At 37.9% G+C, this 19,587-nt stretch overlaps 1 protein-coding gene across 1 annotated transcript in view; it reads right to left on the bottom strand.

The window, feature by feature from the left end:
- The window catches only part of SESN1 (sestrin 1), a 105,333-nt gene extending 87,292 nt beyond the window's left edge, over positions 1-18,041 (bottom strand). Inside the window, exon 1 of the mRNA XM_065888520.1 lies at positions 17,479-18,041. Coding sequence (XP_065744592.1) covers positions 17,479-17,757 — 279 coding nt within the window. The 5' untranslated portion in view covers positions 17,758-18,041. The remainder of the gene's footprint in view (positions 1-17,478) is intronic.
- Positions 18,042-19,587: the final 1,546 nt, after the last annotated feature.

Here is a 19,587-nt window from a genome sequence, read left to right as displayed (position 1 = left end):
AGTGATTTTTACCTCTTTTGGCCACTGATGTATGTAGTGCCTAAACATAGCAGGTGCTCAATAAATATTTGTGGAATGAGTGACTGATATCACTGTTATCAACATGGTGATTTCTGGATAGATGAAAAAAACTGAACCATTTAAGCTCAGCTACTTAAATTTGGAAACTTTCCCTTTCTTCCCACACGCCCTCCCTCTAAAACGAAAGAGAAACATAAGCATTCTTAAGTTGTACATCCAACTCTTCTAAGGCCCACAGCACCAAAATATGATCGATAAACCAGATTTCAGTTGAGCAAGAGTGCCATCTAGTGCTCATAAAAGCTACAACAAGCTGAGAATTCGGAGTAGATTTTCATAGTGTGAAGACAAAAAAAACCTATAAATGCAAAATTCGTTAGGAAAAAATCTGCTCTATCAACAGCCAAAGTCTTTGAAAGAAAGGTATTTATACAGAAAATTAAAGAATTAAAGCTTTTAAAGTTAGTATATACCATATTAGAAGAAACATTTTAGAGAGTATGCTCAAGATCTACTTACCATAAAGGTCATCCTGCTATGAATAAAATGGTGCATTGAGCTTATTTTCTTTTCAATGGCATGTGTTTTCTGGTCTTATTAGAAGAAACAGAAGTATCCATTATAAAAATTTTGGAAAAATATAGAAAAGTATAAACCACAGACCAGAGGTAACCACTGTTAGCATTTGGAGTACATATACATATTTATCCTTGATTTAAAATATACATGGGAAAAACATTTTAATTTTCATCAAATATTTGGCCAAGATATTAAAAATGAAATATGAGAATATGATAAATGATCTTTTTAAACTAAAATTAAGAGCTTTCCCTACAATTAAAAAAACCCTAGCCTCAACATTGTATTCAGTGGGGTAAAATTTTTTAAAAATTGCTGTCAGTTATGTAATCATTTTGGCCTGGTTTTGCAGTAGCCAAAATTTATAAGGACTGGGCTTAAAAAATGAAAAAAGATAAATTATTTCACCTGTTCTCTTTTAGATATCACTAAATTGATAGCATACCAATTTGAATTTGGGAGATTTGAATTAAAAATTTGGGTTTGCAATAATGTTTAATCTTGTTATTCAATTTGAGAATGCTCATAAAAGTTTCTGGCTTTATTTTTAATTCCCCTTCCCCTCAAATCATTGATACAGCCGAGATTTGATTCACAGCTCATTACATAATCATTAAATGATGAAAAGAAAGCTGTCTGCCACTTCCTACCTTTTGGACAAATGCTGTTTTTACATTTAGTACAAAGAATGGGAATCAGGGAATTTCCTAGGATCACACAGGAATAATAGGGTCAGAAGAGTCATGGGGGAAAATGGAGAAAAAAAAGACCAAGAAGCTGCTAGAGGGAGGTGGGCAGGCCTCTCCAGCTGAACCTTGGTAGCCTCCAATCAGTGAGGCAGCAGGGCCTTGGGGAGGGCAACTGCTGGCCAGGCTGGGGTGAGGCTCCTTTATCTGGAGACTGGTTGCAAGGCTGGGAAGGGGGGCAGAGCCTGGGCTCATACTGTCACTTGCTGGACTGCACTCTCTTCCAGACATTAATTAGGTTCCTGGGCATATAAACTAAATTACAACTCTCTTCATAGTAGGCAGGGAGGCCCATTCTTCCCAGCACCTAGTTTCAGGACATAAGCTGCTGTGGTAGGCTGCTTTAAAATGGCTCCCAAGGATCCGTGCCCTATCTTCTGGTACTCACTCTATTGTGTAATATTCTTCTAATGAACAGACTAAGGCAGAACTGATGGCATGTCTCATCCAACATTTGGTTATAAAAGACTGACTTCTGTCATGCTATCATTCTTTTGCTGGTATCTTGTCTCTGGTTCTTCTCAGGTGCTCTCTCTGAAGAAGCAAGTGGAGAGGCCCACATGGCAAGGAAGAGCAAGAGCTGCCAGTCAACTACCAGCAAGGAATTGAAGTTCTCAATCCAACAGCTCTCAAGGAACTGAATCCTTCCAACAGCCATGTGAACTTGAAAACGCATTCTTTCCCACTTAAGCCTTCAGATTAGACCACAACCCTGGATGACACATTAACTGTAGGCTCATGGGAGACCCTGAAGCAGAGGTCCTAGCTAAACTACAGCCAGATTCCTGACCCACAGAAACTGTGAGATAATAAATGTGTATTGTTTTAAGCCACCAAATTTGTTATGAAGCAACAGATAACTAATTCAGTCGTTAAACAAAGAAAAGCTGCTTGAGCCCACTTGAGAGAGCATACCCTGAGAATCTGTCACTGGCTTTTGGCAGCCTCCCCAGTCACCACCAAGGCCTAGACCCTTCTTGTGCCCCGGCACAACTGGGCACTTCTTTTGTGAGTTTACAGATTAGGTTCTCCTCAGTTCACCTGCCTGGTCTCTCTCTCCCACCCAAGGGGTTTTGTACCTTCAACATCTGAAATAAATAATAAAACATCTGAGCCAACTTCTTAGCTCCATGCTTCAGTGACCAGACCAATATGGAATCTAAGTGCACGTGTGGTTTCTAAGATAAGCCACCCATCCTGACTATGTATTATTAGTTTTATTGCTCTTTGGAGTTTACTATTTACCAACTGGTATGAAAATACTTTAGCATTTTAACAAGTATTGCATGCCAGTGCATAACGACTGAACATCAACCCTAGTTTATGCTGTGAAGTTAATTCATCAGACAATATTCAAGATCTTAGTTCTATTTCCTTTCAGTGAGTTTTTAAATACAATTTATGTAATTTTTGCAACTTCTTTTAGCCAGCTCAATCTTTAAATTATGATGGTATTACCACATGGAAACTGCCAAGCTAGAGTTTTTTTATTTATAATGCCCAACAGTATAGTGAGAAGGAGCTTTGACAAAAGTCACAGTTACATGTTCATACATGCACTGACACATAGCAAAAGGAAAGAAAAGGGGGGGCCACAATAAGGAAACAAAAATGAGGCCAAAATTTAGTCTGCAGGAAAGAACAACAGAGCATTAGTTACAGCCAGTAATAAGAGGTTTGGTTTGGGCATGCTGGGGATAGAAGCAGTGTGTACTTATATAAACAAACAGATAAGCTAAGAAGAAAAGTTAATTATTACATTAAAAGTTATTTGCTCCACTAAGCTGTCTTTATTACCCAACCCATTCTGATTTTTCCTTGCTCTGAATTATTTTAACGCTCTATATGTCGTTTAATTTTCCCACATTGATTTTAAGTCATCTTCCAGTATAAAAATAATATGTGCTCACAAACAAAAACAAAAAGACTACAGGAAAACAGATTGGTGCTTAAGGATGTAGAGTCAGACATGCCTCCCAACTCTCAGTATTCACTACTTGAGTTAAGTTGCTTAATCTTTGTTTCCTCATCTATAAAATGTAAAACTCACATCACAGAATGGCTGTAGGTATAAAACTAGACATTGCAGTAAAATGGGCCTTCAAAGGAAGTGCACAGGTAGTTTGTAAAAATTCTTCCAGAATGTGAATGTAAATGTCAAATATAAAAAGGCAAAATATAGCAAGAATTGAGTTTTGAAGATCTGGTGTGACACAGGTAGTGTCACCAGCAGTCGCACCACCTTTAGGAGCACTGAGGACCAAGGAAAGCAGTACCCAGGCAGGCTGGCAAGTGCTTCTTCTCAACAAGAAAGCCTAGCTTTTGAGACGTTCATGTTTCCTTTGCTAAATAAATTAAAAACTTAATCTAATTTCAGAGCGAGTGGGTGTATTCATATTTGTATATTTGTTTTGTTTTGGGAAGATAGCTTCCTCAAAATCTGTAACCCACATGAAATCTTGCAATGTTATATGTCAAATGCTTATAACAAAGCCTGGCATATAGTGAGCACTCAATAAAATTAAGTATTTATTAATGATTATTATTATGAAAAGAAAAATTAAAATCTCCAATAATCCCACCTCTAAAAGAGAACCAGGGTTTTGGTACTATTTTGTTACAAGCAGGTTTCCTGACATTTTCCCCTCTCTATAAAAAAATATATATTTGGCCTACTATTTTAAAAGTTGCTTTTCCACTTAAATATAATTTTTTCTTTTTTTATACATTTTAAAACAACTTTCAATAACTATGTAATAGTCCTTTATACAGATGTACCATAATTTAATTAACTAATAATTTCATTATTGGATATTTAGATTACCAACTTATATATAATAATATAAATACATTTATATCATAAATAATACTACAGAGATTATCATCATACATAAATCTTTCTTCAGATGAGTTCTTAGATGTGGAATTACTGTGTACATACACTCCCACTAACAGTTGCACTACTGTCAACGTACTACCACAAAATTTAACATTTTTAGTGAAAGTCTTGATTTGTTCTTAATTGCTTTTCTCTAAATCATTGCAAAACTCTTAACAGTAGTGGTTGTTTTCAACTTCTTTTTATATTTCTCACAGTGCCATAACAGTGTTAGGCACAAAGAAAGATTTTAAATGAATTCTTACTTTAAAAAAGTATTCCCATTTCAGCCTTAGATAGAGAGGGAGGTCAGCTAGAGGTATAGCGAGTTCAGGAAAGAAAACAATAACCCTGTTATTATTTTAAGAAAGGAAAAAGAACTATAATTTAGTTTCATTCCAACCAATAAAAAGCATTTAATACAAATATGCAGTACTAAAATGACAGAATATTTATCTCAAGGTTTGACTCTTCACATTTTACTACAAAATTACTTCCAAGTTCAAAGAAGGAGCCATTGAAGGCCAGTATAAATTGGAATTAGACACCCCTTAATCAGAATAATTCCCACTAAGGATTTATTTATAATAATAAAATGCACTAAAAGGAACAAAAAATAATAATAAAATAAAATAAAGATTAAAATACTCATTGCTTGGTGAAAGAACCAAACACAACTCTAGCTTGGAGTGAAATTTTTGTTTAGAAATTTACTTTTATACATTAAAATGAAGAAAGAAAAGGGCTTGCCAGACACCCATACTCCAATACTTAGTACAGGCCCAATCATCCAAGATTTGTTTAAATCTTCAGCATCTAAATAAGATGAACTAAACTTTTAATGCAGTATTTAGGGAAAAAAAGCAAATTTGTTAGTAGTTGTCACTAATGAAAGAAGTATAATATTTAGATTTTCCATCTTCTTTGACAAGGTTTACTGCCATATTATTATTTTCATCATGCTACACTAGATTTTTAGTGTACATGCCATAGATACCAAACCTCTGACCTAACAAATGGTATGCAAAAGTATACAAAATGGCACTTACTATTATGAGTTTGAAAATATTTTGTGCTTAACAGTACAGTTATAATGGGGTTTACAATTAGAAAATATCAGTGAAATATTTTAAAATCTAATTTATAACATATAGGCAACAAAGTTAACAATGTCTAAACAATTGTTAGTTTAACACAGTTCAAATTGGGTAATTTCTTAAAATCATTTTATAACTTTAGTTCGTAATTTAAGAAACCAAGATTAAAATATTCCAATTTGATCAGGTAAATGTTGAACTATGGAAAGGACAAGAAAAAAATACTTTTTACACTATTTAAACATAATCCTTTACGATCCTATGATAATTTTCCAAATAATAAAAGAATCCAAAGACTTTCAAGTATGCACAGGAAACATACAAGTGGAAAAATGATTTCTATAAGAGCTCCAAGTAATGATATAATCTGGGCTTGACTTCTTAAAAAGACAATAGAAGCCCCTTTTCTTTTTAGCTGTAAACAACTTGCTGTATGACATGTAATGCAATACAATATTTTGGGAAATTTCAAACGTTTATAATCCACGAGAAAAATACTCAACACTCCTACACTATTTTTTTAAGCCCACAATAGTGCAGTCTTTCAGCTACAAAGCCAGAAGCCAGTTATAAAACCAGTACTTTTCCGCTACTTGTGGGGCGGGGAAGGGGATGTTCAGCACTGCAAACGTTAGGGTCTAAAATAAGATCTTTGCAAGGAGTTACTACAGCACTCACACTGCCAGCATTGTCATGGCAACAATGAACTAGCTAGGAGAATGCTCTTTTAACATTCAAAGCTAATCTTGAGTCTATTACTCACGGAAACATACCAAATTTTCTTTCAGGCAGTTCACTAAAGAAATCATCTTACTTGGTAATCTCTTAATGTAAAGATAAGCCTTTTATATATCATATTTCCAAGATCACAGTCTTAGCCACCTTCTTGCAATCAGCTGAAATTTATAATGACAACATAATGAAAATTATATGCCACAGTGAAACACAAAGATTCAATAGAGTTCAAATGCAATTTCAAGATAGGTCAGGGTTTAAATAGGAATTTGATATGCAATTTAATAACATCTGAGAATGTGGTTTCTCCTAGAAACCAAAGTTTTACATTTCACCCTGAAGGAAAAATAATTTGGAAAAGAAAGTAATATATATTTTAATAGGAAACATTAAATTTTTATTCAGATAATGCAGTATAATGATGAAAAGCATGGACTCTGGAGTCTCACAGCCTGGGTTTGAAACCTGGCTCCTTTTCTTACTGAGCTATGATACCTTGGGCAAGTTATTTAACCTATCTGAGCCTTGATTTTTTTTCCTGATGCATAAAATGGGGCTAATAATACCTACTCTTACAGTGTTGTGGTGAAGATTAAATAAAAAGGGTTAAAAATATATGAAAAGGGTTAAGAACTAGGTTTCGCATACAGAATGCCTATTCTTATTACATTCAAAAATACACATTCTTCGAAACTAGAAAGATTAAGAGACTGCTGAAAATGCCTTACGGTAACTTTGTCCCAATGTGTGGCAGATTCTAAGCGGGGCAGGCATGGGCGCTCAGGAGGAGCCCCAAAGACACCTGCCATGCCCTATGAAGCAAATTCAAGAAATCAAACATGATACAAAATCTCTTCAAGCCCTGTTACTTCTGGGGTATCTTTTGGGCCATGTAATCTTTGCTTAGTTACTTTGTTCTTAAAATCATATCAAGCAGTCGAGGCCAGGCTAGTTATCCGGCCAGAGTGAAAGGACTGTTTTGGGGACTTTCTGCTTAATATGTCAAGCTCCCACTGGGGGAAGCAGAGTAGGAACACTGATAGTGCAGCTTTAATCTCCTCAGCAGACCATCAAGGCAGGCAGTCTCTGCAGCAAATTTGCCTGAAGTATCAGACATGAATCGACTAGGCACAGAGGATTCAGCTGCTTACTGACAGCACTGGCATATAAGTCATCATTTGCTTTTCTACATTTTTTACCCCTGAAGATACATTGGAGAGTCATATGTTCCTAAATGGAACAATAGACAAGCATTGTATCAGGGGAGAATCCGGTTCCCAGAGTGCTAAAACATGTTTATAAAACCCTTACTTTGGTTCCTAGAGGTGTTATTTCCTCTAGGATGCTATTCCCTAGGGCCAAGGGACCTGGAAAGTAGGTGAAAACTTTCCCAGTTGCCCAGAGACTTGGGGTACCCTAAAGGGCATATGGTGCCAGAGGGCTCAACTTCCCATCTCCTCTCCCCCAACTGCACTGTGAGGGCAGAACAGAATACTAATAGTTAATATTCACTGAGTGCTGAGTTACAGTAAACATTGCACATGTTACCTCATTTAATCCTCACAACTCTGTGAGGGAACTGAGGCTTAAGCAGATTATATAACTTGCCCAAGGTCACAAAGCTTGGCAGAGTAGGACTTAGAGCCAGGTCTGACTAACTCTAAAGCCCATGGTTTAAGCATGCTTCTTTATTGCTGTCCAGGTATTAAAGCACAGGCCTTGGCAATGGACCTCTCCATGTACACTTGACCCCTGGATGACACATGCACCTGTTTGCCTGCAACCCCTCCCTACTGGTGCCATGTTGACATACTAGAATGGTGCTGAACTCCAAGGAGGGGATGGATGCTACAGATCTGCCATCACCAACGGAGCAAAATTCTGAGTAAGTCCACCACTTACCCTGAGGCAGTGGTTGGTTAGAAGCATCCTTTGGTAAAGTTGGACATAGCATTAATATGTTAATATATTAAAATTTACTGTACAAAAGGCAATTAGGGGTGTAAATACATGTGGATACAAAGAGTGGGATATATGAAAGTCAATTATAAGTCAATACATAAAAATCCTAAACTCTAAACAGAAAAATCCTAAAGTAATGCCAGTTTGGAGTTTGACTCATTAGCTAAAAGACCTAGATCAAGTTCATCATCATCTTCTTTATTATCACCAATATTCATCACCATCATCACCAATATTTACTGAGCACTTACTGTGTATCAGGCCCACTTCTACATACTTTACTGTTCACTTAATTCTCAAAACTACCCTGTGAGAGTGGTATTATTATCCTCATATTACAATAAGTAAACAGTCTCAAAAAGTTTATTCGTAATTAACTTTGTACAGTATATCAAAGTTTACAAAATGCTTTACCAATATGATCTCCTTTAATTTTTATAATCACATCACAAGGCAGATATTAAAATTATGTCAATTCACAGATCACAGATGAGGAAACAGACTACAGAGGTTAATTTATTCATGGCTGGTAAAGAAAATCCAAGATCTTTAAACCCTTCTGAAGCAATATCTCTAGTCAATGTGAGACTCTGTATATTTAAAATAGATGGTTAGAAAGAAAAAAAAAATCAAGAAAAAGCAAAAGCTTCTTTTGTTTTTAAAGTAGAATAATGATTAAAATTAAGAGAAGCTTACAGCCTTTTCTTTGATATGCCAAAAGATAGATAAGCACAGCGCTTGGCATATAGTAGGTACACAGTAAATACCTCATGAATGAAATGAGAAGAAATATTCAGTGCGTTCAGTGCCTCAATAAAATTTCAATTATTTCTTATGTTCAGAATCTCTGTTATCAAGAAAACTGAATAAATATAGATCAATATTTTATAATTTAAGACTGCCAATGTATACATTACTTGTTAGATGAAAAAATAGACACACCTTAATTTGGTGAGGTGTAATCACTATCAATGACCTTGAGAGATCTTATTTTGTGAGAAAACCCGTCTCCCTATCATTTAAATCACTTTTTACTTTTGAAAGGCTTCTCTAAATATGTCCTTCAGTACCACTGATCATATCATTCTACCACTATTTTGCAAGGCTTGGCCTTTATCACATGATCGGAAGAATTTCTTACTGTGTTTAGGCTATGAATAGCATTTGAAAAATTACTCAGTTATAATTATAGACAGCTAACACCTGCCAACTTGCTAGAAAATGAAATCATGTCAAGTTTAAAGACGACTGTGCAATGCTTGTCAAACAGTGAAGTGTGAAAACAGTAAATGCTCATTTTTAGTGGGGTAAACTAAGATTCTAATTAGACTTTACTGAATATTACACATAGAATTGACAAATTATCCTAGCTATTTAAGAAAGCATATGTATATGTATGTATGTGCATATTTTATATATATATAAAATACATATGTATATATTATATATGTATAAAATCTTGTCAATTTAAACAATTTTTAAGTTAAAATATTAATACTATTCATTTAATGAATATGTATATATGAAAGTTGATTTGGGTAATATAACTAACAAAACTCACACCATGAATTTTATTTTCCTTTAGTATGGTTTAAAAGCTTAGGAAGTTGTTTGAAGGTAATTTTACAATATAAGTAATATTTTAAAACTCTATGAAGACCTTTCCCTTTTAAAATTAAAAAGTCAGATTTAAAGAAATCATAAAACTAAAAGTATTTCATTTTTCTAAGGTAATTCCATATTTCATTGCAATCTTATTAGATTTTTCTATAAGTAATTATAGAAAAGAGATAAGAACATGAGAAGGCATGATTCTTGTGTTGCCAAATTTCACAAGTCTTTTTCATATAAACTGAAACATGTCACAAATGGTGACAGTCTACTAGCAGTAATACAGGCTTTCAACAATAAAAACGCCTATTGTGAAAGTCCAATAAATGGTCCTAACAGCTATCCTACAAAAACTCCCTAAGTATTTTCAGTGAAAAAGCATTTTTTTAAAAAACAAGCATCTTTTTCTTCTTTGAGCAATATTTTTCAACACCTTTATTGGAGTATAATTGCTTTATAATGTTGTGTTAGTTTCTGCTGTATAACAAAGTGAATCAGCCATATGTATACATATATCCCCATATCTCCTCCCTCTTGCATCTCCCTCCCACCCTCCCTATCCCACCACTCTAGGTGGTCACAAAGCATGAAGCTGATCTCCCTGTGCTATGTGGCTGCTTCCCACTAGCTATCTATTTTACATTTGGTAGTGTATATATATCCATGCCACTCTCTCACTTCGTCCCAGCTTACCCTTCCCCCTCCCTGTGTCCTCAAGTCCATTCTCTATGTCTGCGTCTTTATTCCTGTCCTGCCCCTAGGTTCTTCAGAAACTTTTTTTTTTTATTCCATATGTGTTTAGCATACGATATTTGTTTTTCTCTTTGTGACTTACTTCATTCCGTATGACAGACTCTAGGTCCATCCACCTCACTACAAATAACTCAATTTCATAAAAAACAAGCATCTTTTAAAAGACTGTTTTTCTATATACAAATGTCATGGTAAATGTATCTTTATTGACATTAGTTTAACTTGGTGTAGTAACCAACAGGAAAAAAAGCAAAGCATAAAATAATGTTCCCATAGTGTGACTTAAACTTCCAGTCTACCCATTGCCCCTAGTAATACCATCATCAAATATTCTGAAGAACCCTCAGATGCCCCTGAGTTTACTGTGCTAGTGTAACTGAAGTAGTAGTTCATATCATCAAGGTCAATTAAGGTCTTTCTCTCTTAATGTAATAAATGTGATCTACAAAAGCTGGGTCAAAGTAAATCCTATTTTCTACTGACTTCAATTAAAAAGTAAATATTTGGGGCTTCCCTGGTGGCGCAGTGGTTGAGAGTCCGCCTGCTGATGCAGGGGACACAGGTTTGTGCCCCGGTCTGGGAAGATCCCACAAGCCGCGGAGGGGCTGGGCCCGTGCGCCATGGCCGCTGAGCAGCTGAGCCCGTGCGCCATGGCCGCTGAGCCTGGGCGTCCGGAGCCTGTGCTCCGCAACGGGAGAGGCCACAACAGTGAGAGGCCCGCGTACCGCAAAAAAAAAAAAAAAAAAGTAAATATTTTATCATGGTGTGAAAAAAACAGACTGATTTGAGAAACTGTGACAGAGATTATAATTGGTGGCGAGGCTTGCATGGTGCTGATATACATCCAGCATAACTTTCATCCTTTTATGCAATTTAAGTACTGCCTTCCCTCCACCAGCATCTCCCCTGTCCTTCCACTAATTCTAAAATTTCCCCGTGCCTCTGGTTCCTCCAGTACATGCTAATTTGCTACTCATAAACACTGTTTTTAGATATGAAATTATTCATGATTAAGACATAACACCAAATAGGGCCCCATTGTTTCAAAGTTCTAAGTGATTAATAATCCTTCATCAAACCGAAGATTCTACAGCTACTTTCTATCACATCAAAGTTTCAACAAATCCTTAAGTTGGCTGTTTAAGTTATTATCTACTCAATTGGTTAAAAGATATCCTGCAAATTTCTAATGGCTTACAAAAGGAAAATAAATATAGCCCTAAAACAAAGAGAACAGCACATCTATTTCCAAATTCTTTTACTCCAAGAATGATCTGTACAGCACTTTAAGGGCACACAGTATTAAAGACAAGAAAATAATTCTAATTAAGCTAAACTATTGTTTCAGGGAGTCCTCCTGACATAAACAACCCATGACCTTAAATTGAAGTCTAATAGGCAAGTGTTTAACATCCCATTTCCCTACAAAACACTACATCTCATTTATAAACAAAAACAATGTTAGAAAAATATTTTAAAAATTGATCATTCTGGTTTTTTGTTTGTTTCCATGCTAAAGACCATTTGGGGCACTGTAACAGGAATAAAATATTTGAAATCTGAAAACTTAAAAAAAAAGAGTATCCGTGTTAGTTTCAATCTTTCTTAAAAGTCAGAACAAAGGAAGAGGACACTGAGGGCAGATAGTGTAGGTATGATTCATCCTGTAAGCCAGTGAGTAGAAAGAACATAGGCTTTTTACTTTGTTTTCAAACCATTTAGAAAAAAAAAAGTTAAAGATTTGCCTTCAACTTCTTTACATTCTTCTTCCAAAGAAGCCCATACAAACTGAGGGTAAATAGTATTCTCCTCTGAGCTCAAAAGCAAAGAAAGAAAGTGGTCAAAGATAGGAATAAGAGGAAGCACTGAGGAGAGAAGCAAGCCAGGAGGCTTTCTGAGGGAAAGGGACTGAGTTCTCAGTGTATCAATAAAATAAGGAAGGCCAAAAAACAGTGGATATGGAAGAGAGAAGCTCAGTGTAAACACTGAAAGAGGACTTTCATATTTGCTGTGATACCTAAGAGTCAGCAGTGAATGTTTGAGATGGACTACCTTAAATTTTTGGCTTTGACTAGACACGGCAGTAAAATAGAAATAAAAACAAAACAATCATCTTAAAAGGCCAAATCTGCTTCTAGAATGTTCCGAATCTGTTATATTTTATAGCATCATTATAAATTAGTTACATTTCCAATCTAATAGAATCTAAATTATAACTAGACCAAAGCAATATATTACCTAGTTAGATATCAGTTTTATTGGCAGCCTCTGACTAAACCTGTCTTCTGTCCCTCTTCTTCCTCACCAACAGAAACCTTTGTTCACATGATGGGGGCTCTTCTGGCTCTTAGGGGCTGAATGTGGATTAATCCAAACCAAAAACAGAAATGCCCAATTTCTTTGCCAGTTACTGGCTTAGTAAAGGGCATGTGACACTGGTCAATAGAAACTGAGAAGAAGTCTGCTGGAAGGTTTCTGGGGAAAGCTTTTCTTCCCTAATAGAGGCATGGGAAAAAACTCTTTTCCTCTTAGCTGCAAATGGTCAATGACTACACATGGTGCCTGGAGAACAAATAGATAAAAGGCAAAAAGGTAACATAGTTCAGCTAATGAATCAATCTTTCAGGCTTGAAATAGCCTAACTTCCAGACTCATTATGCGAACAATAGGTTTACTAACCTCTTATTGTTAAACCTACAAACTATATATTACCCAATGGATACCAACTGGATACTCCAACTGCAACTCTACAACTATAAATATGCACCATACCCAACAACTAACGTTTCATTTCTCCCTGGGGGGTAACAATCACTTCACTAAATGAAAGTCTCCTCCATCCCACTTAAGATAAATACTTCTTACTTGGTCTAAGTTTTCTACCATAAGCCAAGTTACTTTCAGATAGTGTTAATTGCTGACAGGCATATAAGAAAATTTGCTTTCCTTTGTCATGGTAGAGAAATGAAAAGGATCAAATGACTACTCTTGGAAAAGTACTTGGCTATTTTGGATACTCCTCATAATGTTTTGATGAATATACACATACTCACATTTTCCCCCTTAATTACATGTATCATAAAGACAATAGCTCACCAGTGGACTATAATAGTATATTGGGTCACTCCATTCATTTGCTTAGGGAATCAAGCATATCCAAAAGGTATTATGGGTGTAAACAAACAAACAAACAGCACAACTAAAATCTCCTATGAGAAAAGAAGACCTTCCTCTAAAACAGGGAACAAATCTAATTGATCTTCCAGTCCTGACTATAGTGCCTGGCACAGAATAGTTCTCAAAAATGTGTTGAACAGATTTAAGTATGCTGACTTGAAATCAATAAATTGAGAACAGGAATACAAACAGAGAATGCTATCTCTCAATGTGCCAAATTTTTACATGTTTAGCCATTCTGAGTTGAATCCATCCTACCACCACCCTACCATATCTCCCTGACCATACTCCTCTGAGCTGACCTATAGCAATTAAGGGCCCCTTCAGGAACAGCTGCAAGAATTGCAAATGCAGTTCAGCTTTTGCTGCTTACTAGTGAATAACAGAAGGCATTACAGAGCACTACATTATCTTGTTTCCCTTGTAAGGCTGGTGCTAGAGTGTGAGAAGTGAGGCTGCAGCGTTAAGTGGACGCCAGATGATGCTGGACATTAAGTAACATACTTAAGTTTAGATTCTATCCTAAAGGATTTTAGGGAGGAGAGAAACATGGTCAGCTTTTTATTTTAGATAAATAGCTCTGCAATTACGTGGAGGATGGATATAAAGGTGGTTGAGAAAAGTGAGAGATAACAATGTCAGGAGTAGAACAGTGGTGGCAGGGGCAGAAATCCCTTTAAGAGCTATTTCTAATCAGATTTATCATAGGCAACTTAATCTCAACATGTCCAAAACAGAACTCACCATTCCCCTCAAGTGACCCTCTACCGCTCTTTTGTCTCCCGAAATGACTTAATTATTCATCAAGGAGTTCAAGCTAGAAACTTTAGAGCCATCCTTGATTTTATTTTCCTCATCTCCTATATCCAATTAAATACTATACCCCATAGGTTCTAACTCCTAGCTATCTCCCAAATCTATTCACCTTTTTCCACTTTGCCCACTACATCTTACTCCACCATTTTTGCTTTGGACTAGTGAACAACCTCCTAACTGTTGTACATTCACTCTCGACCCCTGAAATCCATTCTTTAAATTGCTTCCAAAGTGATGCTTCTAATACAGCATGTATCATGTCACCATCTTGCTCAACACCCCTCAGTGGCTTCCCATTGTTCCTAGGATAAAGCCTACAACTCCTAACATGGCCCACAAGATCCTCTGTTCTCTGGCTCCTGCCTAAAAACAGAATTCCTAACTTTATGGGTGTTTCTTATGTGCTAGGCACTGTGCTATGCTTTATAAGCATTATTTCATTTTATTCTTATTGTGAGGCAGGAACTATTAGCATCACCCTCATTCTGCAGGTGAGAAAACTGAGTCAAGGAGAGATTATGTAACTTACCTAAGGCTGTAGAGTTCAGGTCTGACTCCAGAGCATGTACTTAAACTTTCACACTCTCCTCACACTGTATGCTCCAACCACACTGCATTACTTTCCACTCCTAAATTCACCTGCTCTCTCTTACCATGAGGCCTTCACACACACTATTCCCTATACATGGAATGTCCGTCTCACAAATCTCATTTTTGCCTGGATAATATCTATTCATTTCTGCTTAAATGCCATCTCTTCAGGGAAGTCTTCCTTTACTATCTAAAATTATATTGTTTGTTTATGGTCTGTCTCCCTTCAGTAGAATGTAAAAATTGTTACCACTGATTCTCAGTTCTTAGAATGGCATTCATCAGGGGTTCAATTAACATTTGTTGAATGAAGGCATGAATGAATGATGTAGGGATGAAAACTCCCTAATCTAGTAACTTCATCTATTCAGACTAAGAAACAGTATTTATTTAGTAGCTTCCAGGTCCCAGTCAACACTCTTGAGAACTTACAGCTGAGCCTGCGCGTCCGAAGCCTGTGCTCCGGGAGAGGAGCTCTGTCTCTCCCACAGGCTCTGGGAGAGACAGACACATAAACATGTGATTATAGCCCAATATAAGTAAAGTGCCTGTTAGAATTGTAGCTGGAATAATGTGCATAGATGCAGAGATGAGAAAGAAGGCATAAATTGATGGGAAATCTTCACAGTAGAGATTCTTGAATCCTTTTGCAGGATGAATGAGTCTTGAAATACATATCACACAGTCCATGTATTTCTTTTATGAAAGGGGAGAGCAGCATCCACTACATATGGGGCACTTTACATCTCAGTTATCATAATTTATATTATTTATTATAGTAATACACCTCTGTATTATTATTACCATTTTATAGATGTGGAAATCCAAGCTTAAGAGAGGTCAAGTAACTTAACTCGTTCAAGGGTATGCAGTATATTAATAAAGGAGGAGAACCTGAGCCCAGGTCTGACACCAGTACCACTTTACTTACCATTATGTTAGTCCTTTGACCCTGTACTCCCCAGAACCTAATTACTTCTGTTTTCAATCTAACTCTTAACAAAACTGGTTATCTGGTTTCCCATTCTAATATAAAAAAAGTAGCAAAATAAAAGATTCAGGAAGAGACTGAAGTGAAGTATACCAACAGTAAGGTAAGGAAAAGAAAGACTATAAAAATTGAACACACAAATTCAAACAAAATGTATCATACAGTCCTACATATACATTCCACCCTCAGCTGTACAAGAGTATGTACTTGATGTGCATAATGATGACCCCATTATGAAAAAAACAGTTGTTGTAGTCACTACACTAAGAGATAGAGAAATAACTTTTGATGCTCAAAGAGGTAAACTTCAAGTACTAGAATAATTCCTCTCTAGTAACTCTGGATAAATATAAATTGTAACTATTGTTTCCACAGTGTTTGTGAGAAGAAATATCCAGAGATCTTAGAGTCTTCATTTTATACACATTATTTTTCTGTTGCTTTAAACTGAATTCAAACCAGAATAGAAAAACTGTTCATCTTAGCTTACACATATACCCAAGTAAATTATAAATTTAAAAAACTTCTCATACTGTGACTTTGAACACATGTGGATTGAGTAATTTAGACTAATAAGCTTAAAGACCATTTCTGACAATTCTTAATATCTAAAAATCTTTCCCTTCTAATAAATCTTCTAATAAAACAAGATAAATTGAATATGTACAAACAGGAGGAAAACTATAACATCCTTTATCCTTTGCACTCACAAGTTAAATAGGTATGTATGTGAAAAAAAAGAATCAAACAACTTAGGCAAACACAGAGAAAGCTAGTTAAGTAACTGACCATAACAGTCTACCATTCACTCAACCTGAATCCAATTCTTCAATCTGCAGATGTCAGCTCCTTTATAACATGGGCTTTTATTATTTTATATAATTCTTTCAGGAAAAAAAGGTTGCATTTAGGGAACAGATTCTCGGGTTTTTTGCTTTGTTTTTAAGAACAAGAGGAAATTGTTTCACCAGTTATCTCGAACAAGCTGACTAGGAAATATTTCTTTATCATTTTAGAGGGTTTTAAACGTGAAACTTTCCACAGAGAACACTGTTTGTAGCAATGTGAAAAGCATACTGGCTACACTTCCCAACAACACATAAAAATGAATATAAGGAAAAGTAAGTATTTATTTGTAATTAACTGTAATTTTCACATATTTTGCCCAGGATGAATGCATTTCTTTTTAAATTTTTTTTATACAGGTTTTTATTAGTTATCTATTTTATACATATTAGTGTATATATGTCAATCCCAATCTCCCAATGGAGGAATGATGCATTTCTGCTAATACTCTCTAGAAAGACAATACTTGTTTAGTTGTATTTGAAAATTACTTTTACTTTAGTTCACCTTGTCCAATTTTAACCCCAAATTCAATGTTTTACAAAACAGTCTAAATTTAAGATGTTGAGTGGTTCAAATTATAACAACCTATTTGAAGCAAATACAAAGTGTATATCTGCAAGTAAAACTTCACATTACTAGATAAACAGTTGTACTTATAATGCTATTTCTTACCTGGACGCTCTTCAGAATAAACTCACTTTTCTCTCTTACATCTTTAAAGGGACACCTCTTAGAAAGCATAAGCAGATGAGCAAGAAGCTTATTCAACCCATCCAAAGAAACAGCATTTGAAAGGCCGTCTGCTGGACGATAAGGTGTCTCTTTCACCAAACGAAGACACTCGGTTTTTCTCACAATGATCTGCCTAATGTTTTCCAGTGCTGTCTCTCTAGTAGTTGAATCTCTACTGCACAGTCCATCCCATCTCACTTCATTCTCTCCTTCAGCCATGACAATTGGAGTTTTTTCTTTGCTGTCTTCAGTTACCTTTCAGCATGTCCCCCAAAGCACTTTGCATTTTTTAAAACGAGAAATGTAAGAATAAAATCAGAGAACTCGAATCGTCATGAAAACATACGTCTGGGTGACATTTGGAGGCAGAAGTGTCTTCGATCTACAAGATAGAGCTCGCCCTCTCCTTCTGCCCGGAGGGGCAGTCTTCTGGTCAGAGACTGAGAAAAAAAGTTGCAAAGTTGAAACCTTACAGCGCTGGCTTTGCTGGACAGGCAGTGTCGGGAAAGTGTTCTCCTCCGTCTCTCGGCGTCAGCGGATATCCTCACGTTGTGGAGCTGTCAAACCCGTACTCTGCCCAAAAAGGCTGGTAACAGCTGAACGCTCACCAGCCATTCGGTGTTTTTTGTCTGTGCAGCCACGGTGTTCTCGGGAGCGTTCCCATCCCGCCCCTCCTCCGGCACCAGTCCCCGCCTTCCGCAACTCCTCCCTCCCGGCCAGGCGCTGGCTGGGAAGGCTTGCTGAACCCTGGCTTGCTGGCCCCGGCGGCCAGAGACCCTGGCGCTCCCGGGGGGTCGGCAGCCTCGTGCAGCCGCTGTCTCGGTGGTGGCGTTGGGGGAAAGCGTCTCCGGCCTGCCGGTTCCGGACTCCCCGGGCAGACGCCGTTTCTTTTCCAATCCTTGCGTCCTCGCCCACCACCCGCCAGGCCAGACAGGCACAGGGCGGCCCCGCAATCCCCGAGCGCGGGGCTGAGCAGCGAAGCTGGTGGAGCAGCTGGGCCCACGGCGCAGAGCCCGCCCCTTCGCCCAGCCCCATCGGTGGGGCTCGGCCCAGAGGGCGGAAGCGGGGAGGGAAGATGGGGTCCTCACCCCCAGCCCCTCCCCTTTCTCCGCCCGGCACAAATGAGGAGCCGCCCCCGCCCCTGCGCCCTGTTCCCCGCCCAAGCAGACGCGACCCGCGGAGGCAAAGCCATTGGAAAAAACCCCGCCCTCCCACAGGCTACCTCCAGACCCCAAGTCCGCGCGCGGCCGCCAACCGCTGCCGGCCGTTACGCTTGCGTGACGGCGGGCAGCGCGCATGCGCCTGAAAAGGCAGTTAAGCTGCGCCGGGGGGCGTTTTAGGTGCTCTGAGGTTTGGGTTCTTTGGCCTGAACAAGGGGAAAGGAAAATAAGGGACAGCTGAAGTACACAAGCACGGCAGAGAGTGTAGCACAGACGTACACCTGGAAGTTCTTGAATCTAAATTTAAGGTCAGCCTAAAAATAGAAACGGTCTCTTTATTACGCTAAACCCAGGTTTAAGAAGGCAGGGCGTACTCGCATTGACTTCTGGGAAGTATAGTTTTGGTGCCCCCGGCGCGTTCTGTTTGCGAAAGAAACTACCGCCCCCGTGAGCCACTGCGACGTAGCCTGTGGCGGCCTGCGAGCCAACGGTTAGCGTTGACGGAGATTGACTGAGAGCGTCGGTTTGGTGAGCACTGCGGGCTTGGTTGCCACTTTTCCTTTGACAGGATTTTTCCTTCATTTCCTCTGGGATTTTAGAAACCAAGCCATCTAGGGCTGTATCCTTAGTCCAGGGACTTCTGTTAGTAATCTACGTGGGAAGGACTAGTCCGGGTGCCCAATCCCGAGGGCGCGTTGAGGCGAGAATTTGGAAATGGTTGCTATCCTGAGGGTCGGAGGGTGCAGCATAAGGCCAGGCAAGGAGGATGCTGTGGAACCGGGTGCTCCGCGCTGCTGCCTCTGCTTCTGCTCTCTCAAGTGGGCTCGCGCGGCATGGATTAGGTACCCCTATGCAATTTCACCTTTGTTTGCCATTGCACAGGGGTGTG

This window comes from Phocoena phocoena, chromosome 12 (assembly GCF_963924675.1).
Source record: "Phocoena phocoena chromosome 12, mPhoPho1.1, whole genome shotgun sequence".
Classification (NCBI taxonomy): domain Eukaryota; kingdom Metazoa; phylum Chordata; class Mammalia; order Artiodactyla; family Phocoenidae; genus Phocoena; species Phocoena phocoena.
Note: the sequence above shows the minus strand (reverse complement) of the source record. Positions and strands in the feature narration are given on the sequence as shown.